Below are 16866 nucleotides of genomic sequence, written 5' to 3' on the forward strand. Positions count from 1 at the left end.
AGATTACATTCAAAATTCAAATTGTTAGGAAAACGTGTACGCAAATTAAAAAAAAATCCAAAAGACTTCACGTTTGCACAGCAATCTAAAGCCATCTCCTCCCCTAGGAGACTTGTCCACCCTCTCAATGCCCTGTATGCTCAAAGCACTAAGGTCACCTCCATGAGCACTGTTGAAATGATTAGCGACATTGGTAGAATAATTCTTTTGTATTGCATAAACATGCTCATGGCAGTGATCTTGTAGCCTCCTAGTTGTCCTACCAACATATTGTACTTCACAACTTCTATAGGTGATCAAATATATTAGATGCTTAGTATTACAGTTGATAAAGTACTTGATCCCGTAAACCTTGTTACTAACCGTGGATCTAAATTCCTCCCATTTCTTAATACTGGAGCAACAGGGACAGCCGTCTATACCACACCTATAGTTACCCTTAAAACTCAGTCATGTTCTCATGAGTTTTTTACTGGCGAAATAGCTAGAGGACAGAGTATTGCCCAAAGTTGGTGCTCATCGGGAAATCTTTTTAGTACGTGGGACAATATTTGTGCAAACGTCATCACTCAGAAGTATGGGAAGATGGTGCTCAATAATCCTTTTTAATCCTCCCAAACTCTAGGCTGAAAATAAAGAAAACCGGTGGTCCTTGTCTGGAACGGCTCCTCTCCATTTGTTATTAAGTTGTTCCTGTCAGTATTGTTGGCTATATCCACAGAACAATCTATCATGGGCACTGGATAACCTCTCTGTAAAAAGTGATCGCTCATGTGTCACCTCTCTATTGAAATCTTCATCCTTATTACAAATCCTATGCAATCGTAGGGACTGTCCCACGGGAATCCCTCTGTGTTTGGGATGTCCTGAGTTAGCTCTTAGAATGATATTGCCTGATAAGAGCTTCCTATACAAACTGGTTAAATTTGCACCCTCATAACCCTTTAGTGTGACATCCAAGAAATTAATATTATGATCACTCATCTGTCTAGTGAAGTTGAGGTTAAGTTCATTGTCGTTGAGATATGACAAAAAACCTTCCAAATCCCTGAACTCACCGGAACAGATGAAGATCAAATAATCTATGTAGTGCCTAACAAATTGGATGTAGGGACATAATGGGTTGTCAGGTCCAAATATCTTCACCCTCTCCCCACCAACCCATGTAGAGGTTGGCGAGAGAGGATGAAAACCTGTCACCCATCGCCACCCCACATTGTTGGAAATAAAAACACCATCAAAAGAAAAGTAGTTGTGTGATAATAGGTATTCAAGACATTCCAAAATGAATTCCTGCTGTATGCGGGAATATAATCCACACAAATTGCCATTGCTATACTTACAGCATTCGTATACAGCAGAAGAGTTGTTTGCACTCTGTGAATCCATCCACAAAAGCTGTAGCTTCCTATGAATAGTCATTGGAGAAGAGCAACTGCTGTGTAGGAGAGCTGTATCTCTCCTCTGGTTGACCCAGTAAATTGAAGTGCAAGGTGATGTATGACACCTTCTTAATCTCTTGGTACACTCAATGTATGTCAGCAAATTTTAAATTACTTTTTGTGGAGTTGTAAGTAGACCCCAGGTTCACACTGGTGTGGTGCGGCACATCGCATGTGATTCGCACAAGAATCGCACCGCGTTCCTGTGCAAATCACATGCAATTTCTGTGTGGTGCAATTTGAGCCGTACATTTTGTATGGATCAATGCGCACTACATCTGCATGAAAAAAAGTACAGGACCCTTTTTTTTTTTTTGTCTTAACCAGAATTGGATCACATGGGTGTTCACACCCATGCTATCCGATTCTGCACATCTCACCGTGTTTTGCGAACTGATTTTGGGAGTGTCAACTTAAAATACACACCTGCAGTGGTTCATATGAATAGGGTCCAGTTATGATGCGGTCTGAAAATCGCACAGAAACTGATGCAAATTCCTTCACACATCAGGGTAAATCTGGGCTTAATGTAAAAACAAAATTGTTATAGGAAGTTACTAGAAATGTTAATTTGTCTAAGAAGTACACTGAAAAGTCTACCTCCTTTTTAATTGGAATTCTTCCAAAAATGAAATCCTGTGGTTCCAGCCTCATAGCTGTATATCTGGTGCCAAATCTTAGGCTCTGTGTCCTGTGACTTCTAGTCTCACGAGAGTTGAAGTGAGGTTTTGTGGTCTCTCTACTTTGCTGCTTCCCATTCGCTATGCTTAGGAGAAAGCTGTTCCTGAGGACCTGCAGACAAGAAGCTCCCTGCCTATGTTTAAGTTTTGTAATTTTGTCCTTTTGTGAAAATCTCCTGTTTTTTTTTTGATGATTTCTACCCATCAGTCACCATACTTGGGGAGGGTCATCTTTGACATAGAACAAAAACCATGTATCTGTTAAGGTGGTCATTTCCACACGGATGCTGCAAACAAGGCATAAGTCAGTAGTAGGGAAACGTTTGAAAAATGTACAATACAATGTGTAGCACAAGGTATAGACCAGTAGAAAGCACAGGTCATTAAAAAGAATGTTGAATGTTATGATCTGGAGTCTGGTACACAAAAGGATTACTTAGTGTGGAAATAACTTTTGTCCAGTTCGATTATTCAACATATAAAGTATTGGTGTACAGTGGATGTTAAAGGATTCAGTAGAATCAAATCACTTGGTTTTGTTTCATAGAGGATAGTTATTCCAACAGTAGGAAGAGTCATTAGACTGGTCCCAAGAACCTACACCTTCCTACTAATACACAACAAAGGAAGCAGACAGGGGGAAAAGAACAAATATAGGACAGAATTTAACACATTCCTTAAAAGATTTAGTAAATAAAATAACAATAGATGGGTTCTGAGTTTGATTCTTAAGTCTGGTCATTCATTTGGGCTATCAGGATACTAAAAAAACACGGAGTAGCAGTTTGTATAACAGTGAGCTATATGGACGTGCTTGAGGGTTTTACTTTGATAGGAATATACGGTTATGGAATAAGCAGTATTTGAGTAATCCGGATTGTCTAAATTTGAGAGAGAAATTAATCCAGCAAGCCCAGAATTTGGAGAATTCGTCTTAGCTCTTGTTGCACATGAAAATCCAACATTCTGATTCTATGATTTTGTTACCTACATCCAATTTCCAATCACACTGTGGCACATGAATCCCTTTTCCAGTATCGTGGTATTATACATTTAGCTTCATTTAAAGCGGTTATAAACCTCGGACATGAAACATGAACAAAGCATATCTCTACAGTGTGTGTGCTAGGGACGCAGTGAAATTTCGGTTGCTGAATTGTGTTGGCTGAAATAAAGCCCTATCGGCATTTTGCCGATTTAAAAAAATTAACCGATACAGATGCTGAAAATGTCCTTTGGCCAGTGCTGTAGAGGAAAGGAGATTGAGAGTGCCACTGCATCTTGGTTCTGTCCTGCTCCGTTCTGACCAGGGAGAGATGAGGGTTACGCTGACCCCTCCTCTTACAGGAGGGAGGCACTGCTGCGCAGTGATGCCTTGGCACATGCACAGTGTGAGTGACCACGCCACTGGATGGTGCGAGCTGGGCTGCTTTTAAGTTTGCTACACGATGAGGGGAGCAGGCTATGCATGGAACTGGTTTCAGGGGCCGCAGGCTATGGATAAAATGGGTGTCGTGACACCCATCCCCTGCACAAACCCCGCACCTGACACCGATCCCCTGCACAGCCCATGCACCTGACACCCTGACAGTGTCCGGTTCATGGGCTGGGTGTCAGATGCATGGGCAGTGCATGGGATGGATGTCAGGTGCGCAAGGGACACCGTTTAACTTCTCCCAACCTGGCCTATTGTACAATAATGGCCGAGCTGAAACCCTCCAGCACAATCTGTCTGGCTTTGTCCATGGGACGCGGCCGATGATAGATTACTACACAGGCCAGTGTCTGTGTCCATTTTGGGTTTGGTTTTCGTCCAAGTGCACCCTGAATTTGAATTTTCGGTGCACCCCTGGTGTGGACTTGTGTCAGGATTATGTGTTGTTTCTATCTGCTGCTTCATTTCTCTATCTGCATGAGTCACTTCTGACACATTTTCTTGACACCAAGAGGTAAAAAGATTAGGTGACTCCAGCACACAGCCTGTGATTGACAGTCTCAGCTCTGTTTCTGTGTGCAGCGTGAAGCGGGGGGGAGGGGTGTCCCTACCCTGCCCTACCCTTCCCCTCCAGTCAGCTCTGAGCTCTCCTCACTGAGCACTGCAGTGTATAATTTCAGCTCTCTGCCCTGTTTTGTGAAAGATCAGACAAGCTTTATAAATTCTGGACTATGAAGAGAAGACTGCAGATAAGCAGTTACAGCTTTTGTAGGAGGCTTTGCTTCATCTCAGTGTATCACTTGATGCTAGTCGCCTCGCTGGGTATATGTAAGGGTTTATAACCACATTAAGAGGTGGTTTATCACACTGTTTTTGTATGCTTTTACTGAGATCTGATTGTCACAGAATAAGCACTGTAATAGGTCTCCCAATATTGGAAATGGAGATACAGCCATAGTAAATCCCCAGGTTTCATCCAATCTCTGAGGGCTCACTCTGTGAGTAATTGAGGTCTTGCCTCATGTTTGGCCTAGTTGCATATTTTTTTGTGAAGCAACATTCGTACACCACCCTACACAAAACAGTTTAATACATTTGTAAAATTCCTTACCATTGTAGTTTTCTGTTCAATGGTAAGGAATTTCACAAATTTATTAAACTGTTTTTAGTAAGTCCTCTCTGTAATTCAAAAAATAACAGCCTCTGTTCGGCCAAGGAGGAGGAGTAACAGCAGGGATTACATCATCTCCTTTCCTCTCCTCTTAGGAAACCACACTTCCCATCAACCTTTGGGAATTGTAGTGATTGTGGGTGGGTACACTAGGCCTGTACATGTTGAATGTGTACTCGCCCACTTCAACAGAAAACACACCCACACATTCCACAACTGCCACTGCTATACTCACATGTGATCACTCACCCTATAGTCACAACAGAATAGGAACTAATTGCTGCAACTTTGCTGTGATCTTACCTGAGATTTTGGCACCATTTTGTTGCAATTTTAACTGTGGTTTTGCCACAAATTTTGCAGCAATTTTTTTTTCCCTGGAACTTTACTGTATTTTACCCAGAATTCTGACAGGAGCTTTCCTGCGATTTTACACACGATTTTGGCGTGGTTTTACCCAGAGTTCTGACGCAAGTTTACTCACGATTTTACCCGGAACGGATGTTACCCCAAATTTTAGCACAATTGTACCCGTGATTTTTCCACAGTTTTGCCTGGAATTTAAACTGCGGTTTTGCTGCCAGTTTACCCACAGTTTTGCTGCTGTTTTACCTTTAACTTTGCCACAGTTTTATAACGTTTAGGGTGCATTTTTCATAGGTCATGTGACTTAACACATCAAAACCGCAGCACGTGTTTTTTCTACTTTTTCAATGTATTTCAGGCCTGATTCACACTAATGCAGTGTGTTTTGTCCGTTTTTGCAATGCCTTTAGGAATGGGTTTTGCATTTTAAACGCGAAACACATCAAAAACGTACCACGTGTGTGTTTGCTGCATTTTTCAATGCATTTCAGGCCTGGTTCAGAAAATGCAAAAACCAACGCAGTTTGCGTTTTTGTCCTTTTTTTGCACTGTTTTGCATGTGTGTTTTTGGTGTTTTTGATGCATTTTGAAATGGATGGTACCTGAACTCTCGCTTGCACGTTTTCACATTTTTACAGCACGTTTTCGATTCACGGCAATTTCACCCACAATTTGAAATGCCCTAATGTGAATGGAGCCTTAAGCTGCATTTTTAATCTGCCCAGCAACAAGTTGGCAAAAGTGAAACTCATTTAAAAAAACACACCAAAAACGCACATACAGAAATGCAAAATGAGCAAAACGCAAACTGCATTAATTTTTTTCTGAACCTGGCCTGATATGTATTGAAGCTGCTTAAAAAAACGCACACATTTTACATTTTTGATGTGTTTTGTGGTTTTTAATCTACTCAGTAACAAGCTGGCCAAAAAAAAAGAAAAAAAAAACTCATAAAAGTATGTGCAAAAAACACTGCAAAACGGACAAAACACATGCATTGGTGTGAAGCAGGTCTGAAATGCATTGAAATAACGCAGAAGCACATCAAAAACACACACTGCGGTTTTGATTTTTGAGTTGCATGACTTGCGTAAAAAGCACCCTAAACGTGATCAAATTGTGGCAATATTCCTGGCCAAAAGTCTGGGTAAAATTGTGGCAAAATCAGGGATAAAAACGTAGCAAAATTGCAGTCAAAATCCCAAATAAAATTGTGTTTTTGGTGGCCATTATCAGCACTTTTTTTTCCTGTCGGAAAATGCCAATAACGCTCTTTTCGGCCGCCGATTATATGGGTGCATCCCTAGTATGTATAGTATATACACTGTTGCTAGTGGAGGAGGTGCAGAGACTCCTAGCTGAAGCTAAAGGAGGTGGGACAGACCAGAGTGTCCTGAGCTGTCATTCTTAGCACACCTGGGTGGGAGGTACAGACCAGGAGTCTGACTCCACCCACTATGGTGAGCAGGGAGGAAATGCATCACAACTTACTGGAGAAAGAACTACAGAGGGGCTGGGCCAGACCAGTGGCTGGGGTAATAGGAGGAATAGTAGGCACTGGTCTTACAAACAGGAAGCCACAGGGGATTAACAGTTTGATTTGTAAATCATCAGCTTATTTCAGAGCAACTACTGAATGAATCAGAAGATGGAGGACATATTCGGTGAAGGTATGAGATCAGCAGCAGGGACATGGAAAAAATTTTTTTGCCCAGAGTTCTGCATTAAAGTGTATTTAAACCCCAAAACAAAAAGTTTCTGTTGCAGTTTACAACCCTTTGCATGAGGAAATAAAAAGCATAAATGCTGCAGCCACCTCCTCTAAATACATTTTCTGGAATCACTTCGATATACAGTGAGGAACAGAAGTATGTGAACACCCTGCGATTTTGCAAGTTCTCACACTTAGAAATCATGGAGGGGTCTGAAATTCACATTGTAGGTGCATTCCCACTCTGAGAGACAGAATTTAAAAAAAAATTCAGGAAATCACATTGTATGATTTGTAAATAATTTATTTGTCTTGCACTGCTGAACATAAGTATTTGAACACCTAAGAAACAGCAAGAATTCTGGCTCTCAAAGACCTGTTCCTGTGCCCTTAAAACGTCCACCTCTACTCCACTCATTAATCTAAGTTAGTAGCACCTGTCTGAGCTCTTTAAAGACACCTGTCCACCCCACAGTCAGTCAGACGCCAACTACTACCATGGGCAAGACTACAGAGCTGTCAAAAGACACCAGAGACAAAATTGTGGACCTTCACAAGGAAGGCTGGAAAGGGCTACGGGGCAATTGCCAAGCAGCTTAGTGAAAATAGATCAACTGTTGGAGCAATTGTTAGAAAATGGAAGAGGCTAAAGACGACTGTCAGTCTCCCTCGGACTGGGGCTCCATGCAAGATCTACGCCGTCATGGTTTCAAATCATGCATTGCACGGAAGGTTCCCCTGCTCAAGTCATCACATGTCCAGGCCCGTCTGAAGTTTGACAATGACCATCAGGATGATCCAGAGGAGGCATGGGAGAAAGTCATGTGGTCAGATGAGACCAAAGTAGAACTTTTTGGTCTAAACTTCACTCGTCGTGTTTGGAGGAAAAAGAATGAGGAGTTGCATCCCAAGAACACCATCCCTACTGTGAAGCATGGGGGTGGTAACATCATGCTTTGGGGGTGCTTTTCTGCGAAGGGGACAGGACGACTGCACTGTATTAAGGAGAGGATGAATGGGGCCATTTATTGTGAGATTTTGAGCAACAACCTCCTTCCCTCAGTCAGAGCATTGAAGATGGGTCGTGGCTGGGTCTTCCAACATGACAACGACCCGAAGCACACAGCCAGGATAACCAAGGAGTGGTTCCGTAAGAAGCATATCAAGGTTCTGGAGTGGCCTAGCCAGTCTCCAGACCTAAATCCAATAGAACATCTTTGGAGGGAGCTGAAACTTCGTGTTGCTCAGCGACAGCCCCGAAACCTGACAGATCTAGAGGAGATCTGTGTGGAGGAGTGGGCCAAAACCCCTGTTGCAGTGTGTGCAAACCTGGTCAAGAACTACAGGAAACGTTTGACCTCTGTAATTGCAAACAAAGGCTTCTGTACCAAATATTAACACTGATTTTCTCAGGTGTTCAAATACTTATGTTCAGCAGTGCAAGACAAATAAATTCTTTAAAAATCATACAATGTGATTTCCTGAATTTGTTTTTTCAATTCAATACCGGGCAATTTTACACCTTCCTGCCCAGGCCATTTTTCAGGTTTCAGCGCTCTCACACTTTGAATGACAATTGCGCGGTCATACAACATTGTACCCGAACTAAAATTTTATCATTTTCTTCACACAACTAGAGCTTTCTTTTGGTGGTATTTAATCACCGCCGGGGTTTTTATTTTTTGCTAAATTAACAAAAAATACCAAAAATTTGGAAAAAAAAACCCATGTTTTTCTTTGTTTCTGTTATAAAAGTTTACAAATAAATAATTGTTCTTCATAAATTTAGGCCAAGATGTATTCTGCTACATGTCTTTGGTGAAAATAACCCAAATTAGGATGTATTATTTAGTTTGTAGGGAAGTTAGAGTTCACAAACTATGGGATATATCTGAAAATTGATCAGTCCTGAAGTACTGACGACCAATCTAATTTCTTGAGGTCCAGGAATGTCAGAATAGTACAGATATCCCCCAAATGACCCCTTTTTGTAAAGTAGACAGTCCGACGTACTTCATAAGAGGAATGGCGAGTTTTTTGAAGTTGTATTTTTTTTGTCTTAATTTTTCGGAAAATGAAAAAATAAAAAAAAATTTTCTCACTATTTATTTTTTTTTTACATACTGTCACCAGTGCAGTACAGCATCATCATATAACTGGCATGGCGGTGATCAGGGATACTGACTGGTGACAGTATGAAAAAAAAAAAAAAAAAAAATATATATATATATATATATATATATATATATATATATATATATTTTTTATTTTTTTATTACATTTGTTTTTATTTTTTTTAAGATTTTTTTTTCATATTTTCTATGACCAAAGTAGTACAATGTTACCATAGTAACATTGTACTACTTTGGGGAAGTGATCAGTATTTTTTTTTTTTTTTTACACAATTTGCTTATAGCAAAGAATTACTTTGCTATAAGCAAGCATTTATCTGAATGACATCCATTCATTCAGGTTTTTTTTTTTTTTTTGTGCTTAGCTGTGATTTGGCCACAGCTAATCACATGACATGTGCATGTGACCTGCTAGACACTAGTATACAATGGATGGCATGAATGAAGCCATCCATTGTATACAACTGTCATGTGACCTGCTGTGATTGGTCACAGCAGGTCACATGGTACCGGCAACAGGGGCCGGTACTCAGATCTGTCATCGGCCGTGTTTGAGGTACACGGCCGGTGACAGATCGCGCCGCTGCGCGGCTCTGCAACCGCGCAAACTGCGCATGTGCGGGAGGACGCCAAATGGCGTAGACCCCGGAAAGCTAATGCATTTTTGCGGCTGCCAAACGGCTATAGGCCGGGCGGCAAATGGTTAAATTCTGTCTCTCAGAGTGGGAATGCACCTACAATGTGAATTTCAGACCCCTCCATGATTTCTGTTCCTTACTGTACCTCTTGATCTTGCTTGAAAACGTTTGTCCTTGCACTGAGCTAATATATCAAGACACCTTATCAGTCATCCCAACTATGTTCTGCAAAATACAGACCTCCTTTTTATGAGAGAGAGAGAGAGAGAAATTTAGAGCTGTCTAGATTAGCAACTCTACTCTTCCATAGATCATGTACAGGTGAGTTGACGTTGCTATAGGATATTGATTTTGATATAGGTTCAGGATCACCTTTATTAAGCACTAATCCTTTTCTCTCTTTTTTTTATTATTCTTGAGGCTCATCATAATTTCATAGTCTGGCTGAAAAAAGACAAAAGTCTATCTAGTTCAACCATTAAAAAAAAAAAAAAAAAAAAAGTTATAATCCTACACCCACAGTTGATCCAGAGGACACCACCCCAGCAATAATTTTTAAATAAACTGTACTTACCTGAAATGCCTGCCCCAGGCTATGTATAAGCACTCAAAATAGAAAAGTTAACATTAGCCACTTGCCCTCCAGAGGATTTACCCCCCTTTCTGACCAGGTCATATTTCACGATACGGCGCTGCATTACTTTAACTGACAATTGGGCGGTCATGCAACACTGCACCCAAATGAAATTTGTCCTTTTTTTCCCACAAATGGAGCTGTCTTTGGGTGGTATTTGATTGCCTGTGCATTTATTTTTTGCGCTATAAACAAAAAAAAGACCGACAGTTTTGAGAAAACAAAAATATATATTTTTGACTTCGCTATTAAACATGGCTTTGCTTAAAAAAAATCCCAATATGTGTAAATTAATTGGTTTATGTGAAAGTTATAGCGTCTACAAATGGCGGTGTGTATATATATACTGGAATTTTTTTTTTTAAATACTAGTAATAGCAGTGATCAGCGTCTTATTGCGGGACTGCAGCGGGAATTCTGACACTGGGGGGGAAACTGCCACTGACATCCCCACTGACACTAATACAGTGATCAGTGCTAAGAGAAAGCACTGACACTGGGCAGGAAGGGGTTAACATCTGGGGTGAACAAAAGGTTAACTGTGCTGATTTGCTGTGTGTGCGCTTTACTTTGTCAGCACATTGCTTTGTATTGCTGTGCTATGCAGAACCATACAAAGCAGTGTGCAGGAGCTGACAGTGGAGAGATCTGTTTTGTTTACATACAGGTCTCTCCCCCATCAGTGATAGCTGGCAATCGCCGGGTGCCGACAGGGAATCACTGGCCGGCACCCGGTGATCGACAGCTAAAGCCACCAATAGCAGCATGGGTAGGGCACGCACCCCCACCCGGAAATGCAAAATCACGTGTGTGTATGTTTGTGTGGTTTTGCGCAACCCTGTCGCCCTTTTAGCAGTATTTCTGCTATAGGGCGGCAGGAAAGTGGTTAAATAAAATTGGCTTCAATATCAAACCCATGAAGAAGCTGTGGACAAGTTTTGCATTGAAATCAGTAGTTTGCTTCGTGTAAATTGAGCATGAGAGGTAATAATGGGAATTGAAGAGAGGATATTTGGTACTAGCCTGCCATACACAAACTTTAGCTCCCTATCTCTCCCCCCTCCTTTTTTTTCATCAGTGAGTCACGTTTTTTTCCCAAGAAAAAACAGATCAGTTTACATCCAGTTTTCATTGTTTACATCCATTTTTTTTTTTTTACATCCTTTACCAATGCAAAAACCGACCTTATTTCCGTTTCCATCAGTTTACACCCATTTTTCGTCCGTTATGGTTTTTTTTTTTTTTTACGGAAGAAAAATACGATTTTCTTCCATTCGTAAAAAGGATGTTAACTGATGCAGACATTAAGGGATGTAAACAGATGATCATCCGCTAGTCCATACAAATACATGGGTGTCCGATGTTGTCTCAAATCTATTCAGTCATCTCTATGGTACATTTTGTGTACAAACTTCAACTCGGTTCATACTTGTGTCAGGCCAGGGTGCTTGTCCAATGGTAGCTTACAAGTTTTTATTTATGCCTAAAATACCTATATTAACACACAGAACTAGTTAATATTTATAACTATATTAACAATCACTATATACTACAAACATACCATTAAAAAAATGAAACACTAGCAGACCAGCAGTGTGTGTTGTGGTTTATTTAGTTATCATGTTTAATGTGATTTTTTTATTTTCTTCTGCTTGTAACTTGATAAATTGCTATTGTGAAAGAAAATATACATAAATACAGACGTTCTAGTGTTGACCATTCACTGTGTAGTCAAAGTGCATTTGGATTGGTTAGTGGTTCTAAAGACTGAAGGTTTAAACGTGATGCATTCCCTACATTAAATCAGTTCTTCATCTTGCTTGAGAAAAATCAGCTACAAATACTGTAGCTGCTGACTTTAAATAAAAGGACACTCCCCAATCCAGGGGTCCAGCGCTGTCATCACCTGAACCAATTCTTCGCTGCTTTGTGGGTCCCCGGTGCTGGTATGTTTACTGTGGGTCGTCGGCTATGATTCCTTGTGGCTTCACATCTAGCTGCCCCACTGCACATGCCGTGAGCTGGGGGGGGGGAGGGGTATAAAGCCGAACTTGCCCTTTTTAGGTTGAAGTTCCATTTTTTAAGTTAAAAAAACCTTTGAGTTGCGCCTTGTGTGTCTCTAGACAACTGGAACTGGCTCAGGAGAGTGCCTGCATGAGTGACCCCATAGCAAGCGGCTTGCTATGGTGGGCACTTGGGGAGGAGGGAGAAATTCAAGCAGTATATGGTCTTCTTAACCCCTTCGCACCGACGTCACACAAATATGCGGCCTCACAGAACTGGGCTTTTATCTGTGGGGCCGCATATTTGCATACCTGTCTTTCTGCTGGGTGTGCACCGCATAGTACGCACCCAGCACAAAGAGTGGGGTGTCACTGAGAGCCCCGGGTCCCGGTCTAACAATTGAGACCTGGGACTTTCGATTCTGGGCCACATGATCGCTGTGATAGCCTCTGATTGGCTATCACAGTGATCAGTCACTGTATAGCCCGTCCCCCTTGTTTTTTTTTCTCCTCTATGAATGGAGGAGAGAGATACATTGTATCTCTCTAACTCCTTGCATAGAGGGGAAAAAAAGATAAATATTAAAAATAAAGAAAAAATACCTAGATCAAGGTTTGATCTAGTTTAGTGCCAGGATTAGTGTTCAAAGGTCAAGGTCAAAAGGGTAAGGCTTTTTTTTTTTTTTTTTTTAAATTTGTATCAGTGTCAGTGTGTTTTAGGTAAACCTAAAACAAAATGTGCACTATTTTTTCTGGGCTGTACTATGGGTACAAATAACATACACATATATGGTACCGCTGCGATCATTAAGAGCTGGAAAATTTATTTTGGGTTGTTTGGTGGTAGGTTATGGTAGTAACAAGAAACACACAGCTAAATTAAAAACAATTATTTATTTATTTTTTACTATTTTGGGCCAGTTTTCCTTTAATAATAAAAAAAAAATCGGGAGATATCTATTACCATTTACCACCAAATGAAAGCCCAATTTGTCCTGAAAAAAAACAAGGTATAATTCACCTGGATGTACAAAGTAGTTGTGATGATATGTACGATTTTACTAACACATGTCAACGTTGCAAAATTGTGCTTAGGCATTTATATTGTTTTACCCTTAGGTGTGAAGGGGTTAAGGATGTGACCCCATAGTTTTAATCTACATACAGGTGAACCTGTGCAGGCATTTGAAGGGACTGATTTTAAAAGCTGAACTTTAGGTAGAAAGATGTATTAATGCAGCACTGTAATACATCAATAAGTGTCTTTTAATGCAAGTACCTAAATGTGACCTGGTATTGGCCTCATGCAGTCTCTTTTTTGAGGAGCTAAAGTGGGAGTGCAAATAGCAGTAAAAGAAATGTATCAATTCATGTGCTGGCAAGAAGTATGCTGACCAGAGAAAGCAGTCTAAGGGCTAGTTCACACTAGATGCAGTTCAGGGCAGTTTTTTTCTGCATCACAAATGCATGCATAGTGTTTTCCATGTATTCCAATGGCCCTAGTTCACACCGGTGCAGAAAAAAAAGTAGAACATGCTGCTTTTTTTCTGCACAGAACCATACTGGAAAATAGCAAACTGCACCAGAACTGCGTGTGGTGTGAACTGTGAGCAAAAACTTATCCGGAATGCGTTTTGGCCCTAAAAGACTTTTACTTTCCAGTAAGAGACTGGAGTGGGCCCAGGATGCCCTAAGCTCGGAGGTAGTGGGTTGAATGATGCTGGCCATCAGACTGAGGACCTCTAGTTGCAGAAAAAATAATAAATGCTCAATTTTTTGCAGGTAAAAGTGCATTTATTATTTTTGTCTGCAGGAGCCTGGAAAGCATTGCACCAGCGATCAGTAGGTTGCTGATGCCATGCAGGTTTTCTGCAGACTTGTCAGAATATCTGCTTGCCATACTACAAGCTGACAGCCGCTGAAGCTGCCGGGACTTGTAGGCACTCATTCACAGAACTCTTTGTGGGTGGAGCCCCACATGGCCACTCGGTTTTCAAATCTGAAAACGTCTCCCTGTACTATGTCAGTGGGCAGCGGCACGGCTGCAGCTAAGGGAACCTGTTACATGTTTCACCCTAAAGACGTGTAACGTAACGTGTTCCCAAAGGTGAACTTTACCTTTAAGATTGCAGCAAAATCTGTTTTTTTTTTTCCTTTTTTATCCTTCAAGGGGTTGCCTTAAGATGCAACAACCATCTTGTCCTAGAGATTGTTTGTTTTTTCTTTTTTCCCCTCTTGAGAGCTGACTGCTGCATGTGTCTACAGTGTACCTCATAGACGTGTCTATTTTATGAACTGGAAGATTGTCTGTTCTCTGATCTGGAGGAATGTGGCTAAGTGACACAGATTTCAGCTTATGCCTGCAGGTAGCTTTTTAAGGGCCTGTTCACACAGCCCACTCATTATTCTTTGTGTGATGCCTGCGCACTGTGTCGTGGTGGTGCGATGTTGCAATGCATTAAACAGTTTAACTTCAGAAAGAAAATTGTCCATCTGCACTGTAGTGCATAGATGGTGACGAGGGGGGAAAAAAACCCATCAGTGTATGAGCAGCCAAAGTGAAACTGTAAATTCAGCTTTACATGTCATTATTATTATTATTATTATTATACAGGATTTATATAGCACCAAGTTTTCTCAGCTCTTTACAATATAATGGGAGACAATACAGCAACAATACAGTTCAATACAAGAGGGATAGGAGGGCCCTGCTCCTTGGAGCTTACAATCTAAGAAGACAGATCTTGATTTTCCTAGCTGTTATTTTTCATGTGCACACTAGATCCAATCTTGCCAGAAATGCAAATTAGCCATGTGTCCAAATATCAGTTCCAGAGTTTTGCTACCTCCTATTTTCTTTCCTCCTTGTGTGGGACAGGGCATTGGCTTTTAGGTGTGGCTAGTTCAGTAGGGCAAATATAGTGCTGCAGTTATGGCTCCCCCCTCCCCCTCTTACCTCGTGTCCCCAGAGCACAGATCCTGTCATTCATTGCCTGCCAATGTTCAACACCAGACAGCCGGCTCTTGGCCGCACTTCAGATGGGTGTACAGCTGGGACCTGTTATACTTCGGCAGTTTGCCCTTCCAGTTATAAATAGCTCTTACCGCCAGCCTTCATCAGGATAGTCCCAGAAGTAATAAGCAGGTTAATTACTGTGGGAACACGGGCCTTCCATGTAGTCACCCTCCAACACTGCCTGCACAAAATTCTGCAACAAACTGCACCTGTCAGATTACAAAGCAGCATGCTGTAGTTTCTTGGAAAGCGGAACTTGATGAAAGGGCTATTGTTGAGATGTATGTCATTTTAAGTACAATGTATAGATAACCACAAACGTGTGATTGTATGTGCAGCTGTTTTTGCTGATCCACTTCTATTATGGTGGTACTGAAGGGATTAGATTTATAAGGATTAAATACGTGAAAATTATCATTGGTTTGTCTTTATAGCCTGCCAGTCCCATGGATCAAATGGGGAAGATGCGACCCCAACCATATGGCTCCACAAATCCTTACAGCCAGCAGCCAGGACCTCAACAAGGACACTCTGGTTATCCAGTGCAGCCTTATTCTTCACAAACTCCACAGAGATATCCAATGGCCATGCAGGGTCGGCCTCAAGGAGGAATGGGCATACAGTATGGACAACAGGTGCAGTATATATCCTTGTAAATTGGAGCCCTACTGAAAGCCCAACTCTGGGCTACTTTTAATATATTTCTGGTGGAGTGAGTAAATCCCCTTTAGTCCCAGAGCATGTTGTTGTGTGATTTAGGTTTTTTTTTCCTTTTCTCCTTCTTTTGATGTCTTGGTTCCACACATCTTTTTTAGGTTTTGTAGTCTACCCTACTGTAATATGCATAGTTTTCTATTGGGACTATATTGGTAGCAAATTTGGATACATGTGTTTTTTTCCAGTGCATTTCTTGTAATTTAATAAATCTGTGCTTACATAATTTGCACACCTCCATATATTTACCACAAGAAACCACATGTAATCTAGGGTAGCCTTTTTCAGCTGGGTTGCCCTCAGGTTTCTTCAGCGGTGCCTTAACAAAATGCCTAAAAATTGTCCAAAAATTGTGTGCAAGCCAGCAGGGATCAAGACTGCCTAGTTACACAAAACCACAGGTTTACATGTTGCACCATTACAACTTTATACCTGCTGGCAACATAACCAATGATGTCATCAGTTGATAAGGACATGAGGCACCTGCACAGCATCCTTGCTTTCCCCTTCTCTGCCCCTTTCCTTAAGCACTGGTGTCACACTAGCTGAGGAAGAGAAACACTGGAATACTAGTCAGCACCAGTGTGCAAAAGTGTACTGGCTTTGAAAGAATAAATCCCCTCTAACATTGAGTGTCTTACATGTGTGGATGTTGCTGTGTTCTGTAAAACTATCAGTTTAGTTTTTTACGTTTTGTAAGGCTGGCCATACACTATACAATTTTCTGTCCAATTTCCTTTAGATTTACCTTCAACTATGTAGTGCAAGGGCCTGCCTAACTGGATACAATTGAAGGTGTTGTTTAGGTTTTATCTCCTATTATATGGTTTTTGGTAAATCTAAACCAAAAATCTCAAGGAAATTGTATAATGTATGGCCAGCCTAATGGGTGCCTCAAGATTGTGTGCAGAATTTTAAAGGGTG

At 41.1% G+C, this 16866-nt stretch overlaps 1 protein-coding gene across 2 annotated transcripts in view; it reads left to right on the forward strand.

Moving 5' to 3' along the window:
- ARID1A (AT-rich interaction domain 1A) overlaps positions 1 to 16866 on the forward strand; it is a 131341-nt gene that overhangs the window by 50267 nt on the left and 64208 nt on the right. For both annotated transcript variants that reach the window (XM_089686231.1, XM_089686232.1), the window contains exon 2: positions 15663 to 15863. In XM_089686231.1, coding sequence (XP_089542357.1) covers positions 15663 to 15863 — 201 coding nt within the window. The remainder of the gene's footprint in view (positions 1 to 15662; positions 15864 to 16866) is intronic.

This window comes from Staurois parvus, unplaced genomic scaffold (genome assembly GCF_062004578.1).
Source record: "Staurois parvus isolate SC_StPar_1 unplaced genomic scaffold, SC_StPar_1.0 ptg000394l, whole genome shotgun sequence".
NCBI classification, from domain to species: Eukaryota; Metazoa; Chordata; class Amphibia; order Anura; family Ranidae; genus Staurois; species Staurois parvus.